Source organism: Pseudophryne corroboree, chromosome 1 (assembly GCF_028390025.1).
Source record: "Pseudophryne corroboree isolate aPseCor3 chromosome 1, aPseCor3.hap2, whole genome shotgun sequence".
Taxonomy (NCBI): Eukaryota; Metazoa; Chordata; class Amphibia; order Anura; family Myobatrachidae; genus Pseudophryne; species Pseudophryne corroboree.
The window spans coordinates 49,673,764-49,688,774 of record NC_086444.1 but is presented as its reverse complement, the minus strand read 5'-3'; the positions used below and the strand labels follow the sequence as shown (position 1 = coordinate 49,688,774).

Here is a 15,011-nt window from a genome sequence, read left to right as displayed (position 1 = left end):
TTAATCTGAACCAACAAGGGTTTTTCAGCAAAAAAAAAAAAAAAAAAAAAAAAAAGTGTTTAGATCAGGGGATCTTAAATCATGAACCCCCCCAACAGGTCATGTTTTATGAATTACTTTAATCGTTCATTATCCACACCAGCTTCCACAGACAGCAACCCTCAAAACATGACCTGCTGGGAAAACTTGAGGGTTGAGGTTGAGAACCGCTGGTTTAGGAGTAATATGGGGGTACAGTAAAATGTTTAATGGTATTTTTAAATGTTTAAATATATAAAATGATTTTTTTTTTCAAACTGAATTGGAAAAAATTTAATTTTGAACTGTGCGACCAAATTCACTCGTAATTGAATTGCCCTCGGAATGTTTACGAGCCCAACCTGCTTTAATAATTTAAAAGAATTTGGCCCCGTTCTCACATCAGTGTCCATATAAAGCTTATACGTCAAACACTGCGCATATTGTATGTTGTCAAATAAACACAACACGAAAACAAGGAACAGAAAAGGCTTTAGGAAATATTTCCCCTCTGTAACCAACAATAGGCTTCATGCCAGGATTTAATCATAAAACACAAATCCTCGGAGAAGCATATTACTGTAGATATTAACTGCTATTATTAAATCTTAAGCAACACATCAAAACAGGCAGTTCCTAATCAGATGATTCGGGAAGAAATCCACAAATCCGCGCAAGGAAATTACTTAATTCTCTCCAGGAAGATGAATATGAGCAACAATAAGCACGGAAGAAGCTGCTCATTTCTCTAAGAATACCCGAAACGCAGCTGTAATCCGGCCCCAGCACATTAAGCAGAGTTTAAGTAAATATTAAATAAGACCAACGCTTGAGACTTTAACTGGTAAATCTAATTTGCCGACTTGGAATAAAGATTTGGAAAGAATATTAAAAGCAAAAGCTGGACTGCAAAACAAAACTATGATAATCTTTCCCCCGAGTACAGCTGACCTACTTAGATACAGCCCTGTCCAATGGGAACGCACCGGACAAGCTGGGGAGTAATATACGTTACACTGCAATATGGAAGTGGTGTGTTGTAAAGGAGACAGGCCACAGTTTCAGAAGAATTTGCCATTTCATGGTACCCTGCCCCAAGGGCCCTATTCCATACCAAATAATCTATTAACAGCAAAGACTAAAAGGACTTTCCTCTATGGGGGTCATTCAGAGTTGATCGCTCGCTAGCTACTTTTTGCAGCGCTGCGATCAGATAGTCGCCGCCTATGGGGAGAGTGTATTTTCGCTTTGCAAGTGTGCGAACGCTTTTGCAGCCGAGCGGGACGAAAAGTTTTGTGCAGTTTCGGAGTAGGTTTGAACTTACTCACTTCAGCCTGTTTGTGTCCGGAATTGACGTCAGACACCCGCCCTGCAACCGCTTGGACACGCCTGCGTTTTTCCAGACACTCCCAGAAAACGGTCAGTTAGCACCCACAAACGCCCTCTTCCTGTCAACCTCCTTGCGATTGGCTGTGCGAATGGATTCTTCGTTAAAACCATCGCTCAGCAACGATACGCTTTGTACCCGTACGACGCACCTGCGCATTGCGGTGCATACTCAGTTTTGCAGAGTTTTGACCCGATCGCAACGCAGCAAAAAAACCTAGCGTGCGATCAGGTCAGAATGACCCCACATGTCCAGCCTCCTGGGTCTCTCTGCTGCACTTCTCAACCTGCACACTCTTTCCCAAACCTGTTGTAATCACTCTTTCCACATCTCCCACCTTGACTACTGCAACCTTCTCCCATTTCCTACTCCCTTCACATTTCAAGCCTACCATATTACTGCTAGGATGATCTTACACTGTTGTTGACCCACTCTATACTGGCTCTTAGTGTCCACCAGAACCCAATACAAATTACTCACTCTCCCCTACAAAGACCTCAACATCCCTTGATAAGCAAAAAGTAAATAAAAATAGTACACGACATAAATGTGCGAGACACAGATAAAAGATCCAGATTTTGAAATTACAAATTTACCGATGGACACAATACAGACGGTCATAATCCCAACAGCCACTGACCGACAGTCAAAATACCGTCATTCATTATGCAGACATGGTCAAAAAGCCTCAGTGATGGCTCTTACAAACTGAATGGTCGGTAAAGTTGCCTAAGCCCACAAAAGGCTGCTTCACGGCACAAGAGTGATTCACCGGGAGTAGGAAGGGAATGGGCTTACCTCATTTCACTAACATGCTTGAAAACTTCCCTCTGCCCATTGAACAGTTTCTCCAGTTCCTGCGCAGAAGCCTGGGGAGGAAAGAAAAGGACGTTACACACAAATACTCTGCACCAGACTGGGCTACAGAAATGCAGGTCCTCGCAGATGGTCACAATCCGACTCTCAATGAGAAGAGCAGAGAGCACAGAAACACAGAATTTGACGGCAGATAAGAACCACTTGGCCCATCTAGTCTGCCCTTTTTTTTTATCCTTTAGGTAATCAACCCTTTTTGAACCTTAATTCTTTGTAAGGATATTCATAGGCTTATCCCCAGCATGTTTAAATTGCTCTACAGTCTTAGCCTCTACCACCTCTGATGGGAGGCTATGCCACTTGTCCACTACCCTTTCTGTGAAGTAATTTTTCCTTAAATTTCCCCCCTCCAGTCTCAATGTATGTCCTCGAGTTCTAATACTTTTCTTCCTTTGAAGAAGGTTTCCCTCCTAAACTTTGTTAAAACCCTTTGTATATTTGAAAGTTTCTATCATGTCCCCCCTTTCCCTTCTCTCCTCCATACTATACATGTCAAGATCTTTTAGCCTTTCCAGGTAAGTTTTGTGATGTAGGCCGTGCACCATTTTAGTTGCCCTTTATTTGTACAGTCTCTAATGTATTTATATCCTTCTGGAGATATGGTCTCCAGAACTGGACACAGTATTCCAGATGGGGCCGTACCAATGACCTATACAGTGGCATTATCACTTTTTTCCTTTCTCATTGCTTTGTTGCATTGCTTTCCTGCTTTAAGTCACTTGAAATAGTGCCTGCTAAATCCCTTTCCTCCTCAGTAATTTCCATTATAGTACCCTTGATACTGTATTTAGCCTTTGGGTTTTTGAGACCCAAGTGCATGATTTTGCATTTTTTAGCATTAAACTGTAGTTGCCACGTTCTTGACCATATCTCAAGCATAGTTAGGTCATCAATCATTTGTTTTACCACTCCCAGGTATGTCTACCCTGTTGAAAATCTTTGTATCTTCTGCAAAAAGGCATACTTTCCCTTCAATACCATCTGCAATGTCACCAACAAAGATATTAAAAAGAGAACTGGTCCAAGTACAGATCCCTGGGGTCCTCCACTGGTAACATTTCCCTCCATAGATTGCACTCCATTTACTACAACTGTCTGTTTCCTATCGTGCAACCAGGTTCTTATCCATTTAACTGTTTTATAATCCAACCGCACGCTTTTAAGTTTATTTAGCAGTTTGATGTGGGACAGTATCAAATGCCTTACTAAAGTCTAGATATGCTACATCTACAGCTCCCCCTTGAGCTATTATTTTCATCACAGAGTCAAAAAAGTCAATAAGATTTGTTTGGCATGATCTCCCACCAGTAAATCCATGCTGTTTTGGATCCTGTAAGTTGTTTGATTTACGATATTCCACAACTCTTTCATTTAATAGTTTTTTCATTACTTTCCCTATTACTGATGTAAGGCTTACTGGTCTGTAGTTACTTGCTTTTTCCTTGCTTCCTCTGGAATGGCACCTGTATTTAGTGACTGGTTAAGTAATTCTGTTAATGGTGCCACCAGCACATCTTTTAGCTCTTTTAGTATCCTTGGGTGTATCCCATCTGGCCCCATTGATTTATCCACTTTTAGTTTTGAAAGTTCTGCTAGGACCTTCTCCTCTGTAAATGTAGTTTCATCTACCTTATTTTTATGAATGTCCTTGCAACTTAACGGTGGCCCATTCCCTTCTACTTCTGTAGTAAATACTGAACAAAAATAATTATTTAGGTGATCTGCTATTGCCTCGTCTCCCTTTACCAAATGCTCACTCTCTGTCTTAAGTCTTATTATTCCTCCATTTGATTTTCTCCTTTCATTTATATACTTAAAAGTTTTGCCCCCTTTATCTACTGACTGGGCCATTTTCTCCTCAGCTTCTGCCTTTGCACGTCTCATCACTCTCTTAGCATCCTTCCGTCTGTCAAGATACACCTCTTTGTCGTTATTATTTTGAGTCTGTTTGTATTTCCTAAAAGCCAACTTTTTTGCTTTCAAACTAGTTGATACTTCTTTTGTGAACCACATTGGCTTCCTTTTCCTGGTGCTTTTCCGAAGCCTTTTGATACAAAGGTCTGTTGTCCTTAGTATTGCACCTTTCAGTTTGTCCCACCTCTCCTGCACTCCTTCCAAGTTTCTCCAGAGCAAATCTACCGGTGCTAAAGGAAATCACTACAAGCGGAGAGGACGATTGAAAGAGGGGACAAAGACAGAGCTGGAGCACCAAGATCACTACACAAATCAGTCATGTGAGCAGCTTAGCGGAAAGAGAAACAGGAGACAACCGGGACATATAAGTGCTTTTAGGGTATCATTAAAGTATTTCCAAAACTAAGAATCCCGGAGATGTAGGTGAAGGTGGCTCAAGAGGTTGGAAAGGATTCTGATGGGAGAGTATTAGATGTTGGATGTAGCCAAATGGTAAAAGATAAACAAAGAAAACAGTAATGCACCAAAACATGATCTTTTTTGTATTTATATCTGCCACAAAAATGGAAAAGTTTGTGCGTTTCTGTACAGAAGTTGCTCAGCTGTATTTTAGAACCCAGACCTAGATCAGATAAGGAACAGATTGCAGTGACCGGGAACCACTCTGAAGCTGCATACGGTTGTCATCCAGTTAACTTGTTCAGTTTCATACAGATAAATGGGTGAAAACCAGAACTCTATGTACCTCACCGGGAAGACGACTGTACCTGATTGCCCTGGTCGCCACCTCCCCTCTTGGCCATCTCGTCTGTCACCGCATTCACGTATCTCCGCTGCTCGTCCAGGATCATATCCAGCTGTCTATTCAGCTGCTTGATCTCAAGGTGGATGCGGTTCTGGCCTTCAAAGATCTGCCTGAGCTCCCGGTCATTTACAGACTCATACAGGTCATCTACTGAGGAAACAATGAAGAAAGATTTACAGGTAAGCAGAAGTATCAGGGACGTCAAAGACTGGAACTTGGGCCATTGCCAGAACATATGGACGTATGGGATTTCCACTTACAGGAGCATGGAGTAGATTATGTGATACCCACTCCATTCTCCCAGACTATTACTTCAGTGAGGACCCACTCCTGGAACCCCCCACACGTTTCATCTGTACCCAGCCTATATTGTTTCAGGCATCCGATGAGACAGGATGCAGAAAGAGGCGCTTGGAAATCTCAGCCAGTACATTAGAGTTTGCGAAACAAGTTGAATGATGCAAACATTAAGCATTCGAGGGGCACACCAATCATTGGTCTGTGTAACTACCCTTTAAATATCCTGCATACAAATCAAGTAGCAAAAAAAAAAAAAAAAAAAAAAAGAAGCGCAGTGTGTTGTGTATACATGCCTGGGTGTTCCGTCAGCTCTGGGTGGTCCTTATTGTATTCGTCTTTCCTCTTATCGAGTTGTTGCTGAAAGTTGTCAAACTCCTCCTGGTACTTGTCTTTTTCTTCCTTGGGAATCTCTCCATCTACTGCGGGCTGAAGGACATCAGTGTCACCTTCCCATACAATGCAGGTAGTGTGTACACAGAGAAGTTAGGCAGAAAATATTTGCTCAGTGCTGTTTTTATGGTTTTTAGTCCGCGGATGGCAGAATAATGTGGTAGCCAATGGAAGAGGTGTTAGCATTTGAGTTAAAAGCTCCTCAAGCATGCTTTAAATTATCATGAAAAGAATAGGTTAGTCATCAGTGCAAACGCCATTTGGGGGCATCATTCTTTTGCGCAAAGTGATTACTTTAGCAGTGAGAGAGGCCAGTTACTGACCTCTTCTGATAGAGATTCACATGGGGCATTTCTAACCTACTGTGAGCTGCAACAGCCACCCCACTATGGGTGCCCTGATCTACTGTGGGCTGCAATGGCCACCCCACTATGGGTGCCCTGATCTACCGTGGGCTGCAATGGCCACCCCACTATGGGTGCCCTGATCTACTGTGGGCTGCAATGGCCACCCCACTATGAGTGCCCTGATCTACTGTGGGCTGCAATGGCCACCCCACTATGGGTGCTCCGATCTACTGTGGGCTGCAATGGCCACCCCACTATGGGTGCCCTGATCTACTGTGGGCTGCAATGGCCACCCCACTATGAGTGCCCTGATCTACTGTGGGCTGCAATGGCCACCCCACTATGGGTGCTCCGATCTACTGTGGGCTGCAATGGCCACCCCACTATGGGTGCCCTGATCTACAGTGGGCTGCAACAGCCACCCCACTATGGGTGCCCTGATCTAGTGTGGGCTGCAATGGCCACCCCACTATGGGTGCTCTGATCTACTGTGGGCTGCAATAGCCACCCCACTATGGGTGCTCGATCTACTGTGGGCTGCAATGGCCACCCCACTATGAGTGCCCTGATCTACTGTGGGCTGCAATGGCCACCCCACTATGGGTGCTCCGATCTACTGTGGGCTGCAATGGCCACCCCACTATGGGTGCCCTGATCTACAGTGGGCTGCAACAGCCACCCCACTATGGGTGCCCTGATCTAGTGTGGGCTGCAATGGCCACCCCACTATGGGTGCTCTGATCTACTGTGGGCTGCAATAGCCACCCCACTATGGGTGCTCCGATCTACTGTGGGCTGCAATGGCCACCCCACTATGGGTGCTCTGATCTACTGTGAGCTGCAATAGCCACCCCACTATGGGTGCTCTGATCTACTGTGGGCTGCAATAGCCACACCTTTATGGGTGCTCGGAAGGTGCCGGTCTATGCTTTCAGAAGAACATTTGCACAAACCAGGCTGCACTTTATGCAGGAAGCTCATTTTTAATAATCAAAAATAGCCAAATAAAATATTCAAAAACACAGAATAACCATTATTGTGTCTTTCTTGTGATTCATTTAAGATATGTGAAATGAGACTTGGATGAGAAATGTAGCAGAAAAAAATAAATAAGTAAGGGGACTATAAAAAGGTGACTACTACTATTATTTACTTGTCCCAAAAATGTAAGTGTTTTTTTTTTTTTTATCTTTTTTGCACAAATCCACTAAAAACAGATCCTGTCTGTTATCAAAAAGGAGCGGTGGGTGCATCACACTGAATGCGCTAGGAGTAATCTCCACATAAGAAAAGTTCCGGCACGAACCATGAATGAGCCCCTTTATCACGTATAAGATTTTCACACAGCCATAAAACTGAAATGAGGGAGGGAGAAGACAATCTGCAGAACGAGAAGTCTCCTACCACAGGGGGCAAGCTGCATTCAGATATGTGCTGGACATCGCCGATACCCATCAGCAGACAATGCTCCTTATCCAGCGCTATATATTACACTGGCTCTAGAAGTTTATTTGTAGGATACATAGTCTACACAGGGCAAGAGATATATTATTATTATTATTATTATTATTATTATTATTCCCCCCCCCTCCCACATGTATACTTAGGGGTATTATTCATGACCAATTACTCACTTCATCTTTGCCAGGCTCAGTCAGTTGAAAAGTGAGAAAAGACAGCACATCGTGGTCATCTGTAACAGAAGACACAATATCAGATACATTTCCATAAGCAAATCTCCTGTCATTTCACTGCAATAACTGTAGACTCTGCTCCTTCCTCTCCTCACTAACACGTAATATCCTGATATATTCTGTGCTGCAGGGGGACCCTGCTCCTCCCACTATATATCTCTCAGTCTGTGGCTTCCTGCTGCCTCCATTCCCCTCTTCACATCATGTCACTGCCCCTGTCACATGCAGCCCTGTCCTCACTGACACATCACTCATCTCCTGATATACTCTGTGCTGCTGGGGACCCTGCTCCTCCCACTATATAACTCTCAGTCTGTGGCTTCCTGCTGCCTCCATTCCCCTCTTCACATCATGTCACTGCCCCTGTCACATGCAGCCCTGTCCTCACTGACACATCACTCATCTCCTGATCTACTCTGTGCTGCTGGGGACCTGCTCCTCCCACTATATATCTCTCAGTCTGTGGCTTCCTGCTGCCTCCATTCCCCTCCTCACATCATGTCACTGCCCTGTCCTCACTGACACATCACTCATCTCCTGATAAACTCTGTGCTGCTGGGAGACCCTGCTCCTTCTTCCACTAATAGCTCGGTCGGTGCTTTCCCATTCTCACAACAATGAGACTATCCGTGCCACATGCAGCCACTGTCCTCACTGACAATCACGGGAACACCCGTCAGTGTCACCAGCTCGCATATACCCTGAGAATCTTGACACTGCTGTAAACATTCCAACGATCTAAATAGCTACAGATTGCTCTCGGCACAGCCACGTCTAAACTGGGGACTTGACCAAGGAACAAACAGTCGGGAGTTATAAGGCAGGCAACAAAGAGGGATCAATCTGCGGAGTGGTTTGCCCCCAGGCCCAGACAAACTGTAATAGAGAGGAAGCTTTAACCTGCGAGTCCTCCTGTGGCTGCAGATATCCCAAAGAAACCTTGCTGGGGCAGAATCATGTTATTCACTTTGGCACAGAACTCATAGTCATCCCTGTCAGGCGTGAAGCCATTGTTGATCATCACCTAGAAGTAATATAGAAACAGTGTTCAATGAAGAGCTACAGATGTGTCAACTATAACAATAGAAAGCCACACCTATCAACAATGCGACACACTTACGGTTAGAGTCTTCTGAAAGTACGTAATCTTCGCCCGTACGGGGTACGGCTTGTTACGGAAGTCTCTCTGGCAGGAGGACAGCGCTAGCGTTGAACCGTCACTGAAGAGAAAGTATAAAACAGACACCAGTTATGTTACCACAAACTCTCAGCCACATATAAAAAAAAATAAAAAAATAATTAACTAAATTTTTGGTTAATGGTTAAAAAGGACTCAAACACTACGGGCCGGACGTAATGGCTTGTGAGACGGCCGGAGATCCAAAACTCTGGCCGGACTCGTACATTTTTTTAAAGCAGCAATTGTTTACAAGGTAAACCAACCAAGTGTGCCTTGGTACGCATTCGGCCAGAGTCTCCGAGCTCCGGCCGTCTCGCAAGCCATTACATCCAGCCCTATATTTTATTTAACAATAGTCTGATGTTAATTTTAATTGAGGAATGCACACCAATATTGCCCAGCTCATCGGTCCATAACAGAGGCCATTGTTTCTCTTCACTTCCCCATTACTCATATTACAGGTAAGCATCTTATGAAGTGGAATAGCCATGGGCCGCCTGTCGGCATTCTAGCAGTCGGGATCCAAGCGTCGGTATGCTGACCGCCGGGATACCAGTGTCTGTAACATGACTACATCCCGCTAAAAGGCAGCACTACTAAACTATTCAACGAGGAAGGGGCACAGGTTAACAGTATTTCAGTAACAAACAGCTAAAAGCAGTTTATTAGAAAAACAATCAGCCCTCTGAGGACTGTTCCAAATTCATCAGTCACAAGGACACCCAGCACTTCCTCAGTTAGGACACGGATAATAAATAAAATACTTACGATTGATGATCATAATGAAGTTTCCCATTATTGCCCACAATCAAAATGGTAGGATTGTTTTTCTAGAAGAAATAAAGTTGGGGAGAAAAAAAAAAAAAAAAAAAAAAGAGAGAACAGTAACAGTTTAATTCTTCCTTTTTACTTGAAATACAACACTGACAAAAATGCAAAAAAAAAATGTTTTATCGTATATATATTTTATTACAGTAAAATAAGAATTTACTTACCGATAATTCTATTTCTCGTAGTCCGTAGTGGATGCTGGGGACTCCGTCAGGACCATGGGGATTAGCGGCTCCGCAGGAGACAGGGCACAAAAGTAAAAGCTTTAGGATCAGGTGGTGTGCACTGGCTCCTCCCCCTATGACCCTCCTCCAAGCCTCAGTTAAGATAATGTGCCCGGACGAGCGTACACAATAAGGAAGGATTTTGAATCCCGGGTAAGACTCATACCAGCCACACCAATCACACTGTACAACCTGTGATCTGAACCCAGTTAACAGCATGATAACAGCGGAGCATCTGAAAAGATGGCTCACAACAATAATAACACGATTTTTGTAACAATAACTATGTACAAGTATTGCAGACAATCCGCATTTGGGATGGGCGCCCAGCATCCACTACGGACTACGAGAAATAGAATTATCGGTAAGTAAATTCTTATTTTCTCTGACGTCCTAAGTGGATGCTGGGGACTCCGTCAGGACCATGGGGATTATACCAAAGCTCCCAAACGGGCGGGAGAGTGCGGATGACTCTGCAGCACCGAATGAGAGAACTCCAGGTCCTCCTCAGTCAGGGTGTGCCCCTGACCAAGTATCAGCTCGGCAAAGTTGTAAAGCCGAGACCCCTCGGGCAGCCGCCCAAGATGAGCCCACCTTCCTTGTGGAATGGGCATTTACATATTTTGGCTGTGGCAGGCCTGCCACAGAATGTGCAAGCTGAATTGTACTACACATCCAACTAGCAATCGTCTGCTTAGAAGCAAGAGCACCCAGTTTGTTGGGTGCATACAGGATAACAGCAAGTCAGTTTTCCTGACTCCAGCCGTCCTGGAACTATATTTTCAGGGCCCTGACAACATCTAGCAACTTGGAGTCCTCCAAGTCCCTAGTAGCCGCAGGTACCACAATAAGCTGGTTCGGGTGAAACACTGACACCACCTTAGGGAGAAACTGGGGATGAGTCCGCAGCTCTGCCCTGTCCGAATGGACAATCAGATATGGGCTTTTTTGAGACAAACGCCGCCAATTCTGACACTCGCCTGGCCGAGGCCAGGGCCAACAGCATGGTCACTTTCCCTGTGAGATATTTCAAATCCACAGATTTGAGCGGTTTAAACCAATGTGATTTTAGGAATCCCAGAACTACGTTGAGATCCCACAGTGCCACTGGAGGCACAAAAGGGGGTTGTATATGCAGTACTCCCTTGACAAACTTCTGGACTTCAGGAACTGAAGCCAATTCTTTCTGGAAGAAAATCGACAGGGCCGAAATTTGAACCTTAATGGACCCCAATTTGAGGCCCATAGACACTCCTGTTTGCAGGAAATGCAGGAAACGACCGAGTTGAAATTTCTTCATGGGGCCTTCCTGGCCTCACACCACGCAACATATTTTCGCCACATGTGGTGATAATGTTGTGCGGTCACCTCCTTCCTGGCTTTGACCAGGGTAGGAATGACCTCTTCCGGAATGCCTTTTTCCCTTAGGATCCGGCGTTCAACCGCCATGCCGTCAAACGCAGCCGCGGTAAGTCTTGGAACAGACATGGTACTTGCTGAAGCAAGTCCCTTCTTAGCGGCAGAGGCCATGAGTCCTCTGTGAGCATCTCTTGAAGTTCCGGGTACCAAGTCCTTCTTGGCCAATCCGGAGCCACAAGTATAGTTCTTACTCCTCTACGTCTTATAATTCTCAATACCTTGGGTATGAGAAGCAGAGGAGGGAAGACATACACCGACTGGTACACCCACGGTGTTACCAGAACGTCCACAGCTATTGCCTGAGGGTCTTTTGACCTGGCGCAATACTTGTCCAGTTTTTTGTTCAGGCGGGACGCCATCATGTCCACCTTTGGTCTTTTCCAACGGTTCACAATCATGTGGAAGACTTCCCGATGAAGTCCCCACTCTCCCGGGTGGAGGTTGTGCCTGCTGAGGAAGTCTGCTTCCCAGTTGTCCACTCCCGGAATGAACACTGCTGACAGTGCTATCACATGATTTTCCGCCCAGCGAAAAATCCTTGCAGTTTCTGCCATTGCCCTCCTGCTTCTTGTGCCGCCCTGTCTGTTTACGTGGGCGACTGCCGTGATGTTGTCCCACTGGATCAATACCGGTTGACCTTGAAGCAGAGGTCTTGCTAAGCTTAGAGCATTGTAAATTGCCCTTAGCTCCAGTATATTTATGTGGAGAAAAATCTCCAGACTTGATCACACTCCCTGGAAATTTTTTCCCTGTGTGACTGCTCCCCAGCCTCTCAGGCTGGCCTCCGTGGTCACCAGCATCCAATCCTGAATGCCGAATCTGCGGCCCTCTAGAAGATGAGCACTCTGTAACCACCACAGGAGAGACACCCTTGTCCTTGGAGATAGGGTTATCCCTGATGCATCTGAAAATGCGATCCGGACCATTTGTCCAGCAGATCCCACTGAAAAGTTCTTGCGTGGAATCTGCCGAATGGAATCGCTTCGTAATAAGCCACCATTTTTCCCAGGACTCTTGTGCAATGATGCACTGACACTTTTCCTGGTTTTAGGAGGTTCCTGACTAGCTCGGATAACTCCCTGGCTTTCTCCTCCGGGAGAAACACCTTTTTCTGGACTGTGTCCAGAACCATCCCTAGGAACAGCAGACGTGTCGTCGGAAACGGCTGCGATTTTGGATATTTAGAATCCACCCGTGCTGTCGTAGAACTACTTGAGATAGTGCTACTCCGACTTCCAACTGTTCTCTGGACCTTCCCTTATCAGGAGATCGTCCAAGTAAGGGATAATTAAGACGCCTTTTCTTTGAAGAAGAATCATCATTTCGGCCATTACTTTGGTAAAGACCCGGGGTGCCGTGGACAATCCAAACGGCAGCGTCTGAAACGGATAGTGACAGTTCCGTACCACGAACCTGAGGTACCCTTGGTGAGAAGGGCAATTTGGGACATGGAGGTAAGCATCCTTGATGTCCAGGGACACCATATAGTCCCCTTCTTCCTGGTTCGCTATCACTGCTCTGAGTGACTCCATCTTGATTTGAACCTTTGTATGTAAGTGTTCAAAGATTTCCCATTTAGAATAGGTCTCACCGAGCCGTCTGGCTTCAGTACCACAATATAGTGTGGAAAAATACCCCTTTCCTTGTTGTAGGAGGGGTACTTTGATTATCACCTGCTGGGAATACAGCTTGTGAATTGTTTCCAATACTGCCTCCCTGTCGGAGGAAGACGTTGGTAAAGCAGACATCAGGAGCCTGCGAGGGGGAGACGTCTCGAATCTCCAGTCTGTACCCCTGGGATACTACTTGTAGGATCCAGGGGTCCACTTGCGAGTGAGCCCACTACGCGCTGAAACTCTTGAGACGACCCCCCACCGCACTTGAGTCCGCTTGTACGGCCCCAGCGTCATGCTGAGGACTTGGCAGAAGCTGTGGAGGGCTTCTGTTCCTGGGAATGGGCTGCCTGCTGCAGTCTTCTTCCCTTTCCTCTATCCCCGGGCAGATATGACTGGCCTTTTGCCCGCTTGCTCTTATGGGGACGAAAGGACTGAGGCTGAAAAGACGGTGTCTTTTTCTGCTGATATGTGATTTGGGGTAAAAAAGGTGGATTTTCCAGCTGTTGCCGAGACCACCAGGTCCGATGGACCAACCCCAAATAACTCCTCCCTTTTATACGGCAATACTTCCATGTGCCGTTTGGAATCTGCATCACCTGACCACTGTCGTGTCCATAAACATCTTCTGGCAGATATGGACATCGCACTTACTCTTGATGCCAGAGTGCAAATATCCCTCTGTGCATCTCGCATATATAGAAATGCATCCTTTAAATGCTCTATAGTCAATAAAATACTGTCCCTGTCAAGGGTATCAATATTTTCAGTCAGGGAATCCGACCAAGCCACCCCAGCGCTGCACATCCAGGCTGAGGCGATCGCTGGTCGCAGTATAACACCAGTATGTGTGTATATACCTTTTTAGGATATTTTCCAGCCTCTCAGCTGGCTCCTTGAGGGCGGCCCTATCTGGAGACGGTACCGCCACTTGTTTTGATAAGCGTGTGAGCGCCTTATCCACCCTAAAGGGTGTTTCCCAACGCGCCCTAACTTCTGGCGGGAAAGGGTATACCGCCAATAATTTTCTATCGGGGGAAACCCACGCATCATCACACACTTCATTTAATTTATCTGATTCAGGAAAAACTACAGGTAGTTTTCACACCCCACATAATACCCTTCTTGTGGTACTTGTAGTATAATATGTAACACCTCCTTCATTGCCCTTAACATGTAACGTGTGGCCCTAAAGGAAAATACGTTTGTTTCTTCACCGTCGACACTGGAGTCAGTGTCCGTGTCTGTGTCGACCAACTGAGGTAAATGAGCGTTTTACAGCCCCTGACGGTGTTTGAGACGCCTGGACAGGTACTAATTTGTTTGCCGGCCGTCTCATGTCGTCAACCGACCTTGCAGCGTGTTGACATTATCACGTAATTCCTTAAATAAGCCATCCATTCCGGTGTCGACTCCCTAGAGAGTGACATCACCATTTCAGGCAATTGCTCCGCCTCCTCACCAACATCGTCCTCATACATGTCGACACACACGTACCGACACACAGCACACACACAGGGAATGCTCTGATAGAGGACAGGACCCCACTAGCCCTTTGGGGAGACAGAGGGAGAGTTTGCCAGCACACACCAAAAACGCTATAATTATACAGGGACAACCTTTATATAAGTGTTTTTCCCTTATAGCATTTTAATATATATATATACATATCGCCAAATAAGTGCCCCCCCTCTCTTTTTAACCCTGTTTCTGTAGTGCAGTGCAGGGGAGAGCCTGGGAGCCTTCCCACCAGCATTTCTGTGAGGGAAAATGGCGCTGTGTGCCGAGGAGAATAGGCTCCGCCCCCTTTTCGGCGGGCTTCTTCTCCCGTTTTTCTGAGGCCTGGCAGGGGTTAAATACATCCATATAGCCCCCAGGGGCTATATGTGATGTATTTTTAGCCAGAATAAGGTACTATCATTGCTGCCCAGGGCGCCCCCCCCCCAGCGCCCTGCACCCTCAGTGACCGCTGCTATGAAGTGTGCTGACAACAATGGCGCACAGCTGCAGTGC

At 45.8% G+C, this 15,011-nt stretch overlaps 1 protein-coding gene across 2 annotated transcripts in view; it reads right to left on the bottom strand.

The window, feature by feature from the left end:
* The window catches only part of LMAN1 (lectin, mannose binding 1), a 57,126-nt gene that overhangs the window by 21,364 nt on the left and 20,751 nt on the right, over window positions 1–15,011 (bottom strand). Inside the window, exons 4-10 of one of the 2 annotated variants that reach the window (XM_063959367.1) lie at window positions 9,680–9,741; window positions 8,852–8,951; window positions 8,632–8,755; window positions 7,672–7,730; window positions 5,594–5,726; window positions 4,963–5,147; window positions 2,204–2,274 (exon numbers count right to left, since the gene is read on the bottom strand). In XM_063959367.1, the coding sequence (XP_063815437.1) occupies window positions 2,204–2,274; window positions 4,963–5,147; window positions 5,594–5,726; window positions 7,672–7,730; window positions 8,632–8,755; window positions 8,852–8,951; window positions 9,680–9,741 (734 nt within the window). Of the gene's footprint in view, window positions 1–2,203; window positions 2,275–4,962; window positions 5,151–5,593; window positions 5,727–7,671; window positions 7,731–8,631; window positions 8,756–8,851; window positions 8,952–9,679; window positions 9,742–15,011 lie in introns of both variants that reach the window. The other variant, XM_063959356.1, reaches the window with a different exon arrangement.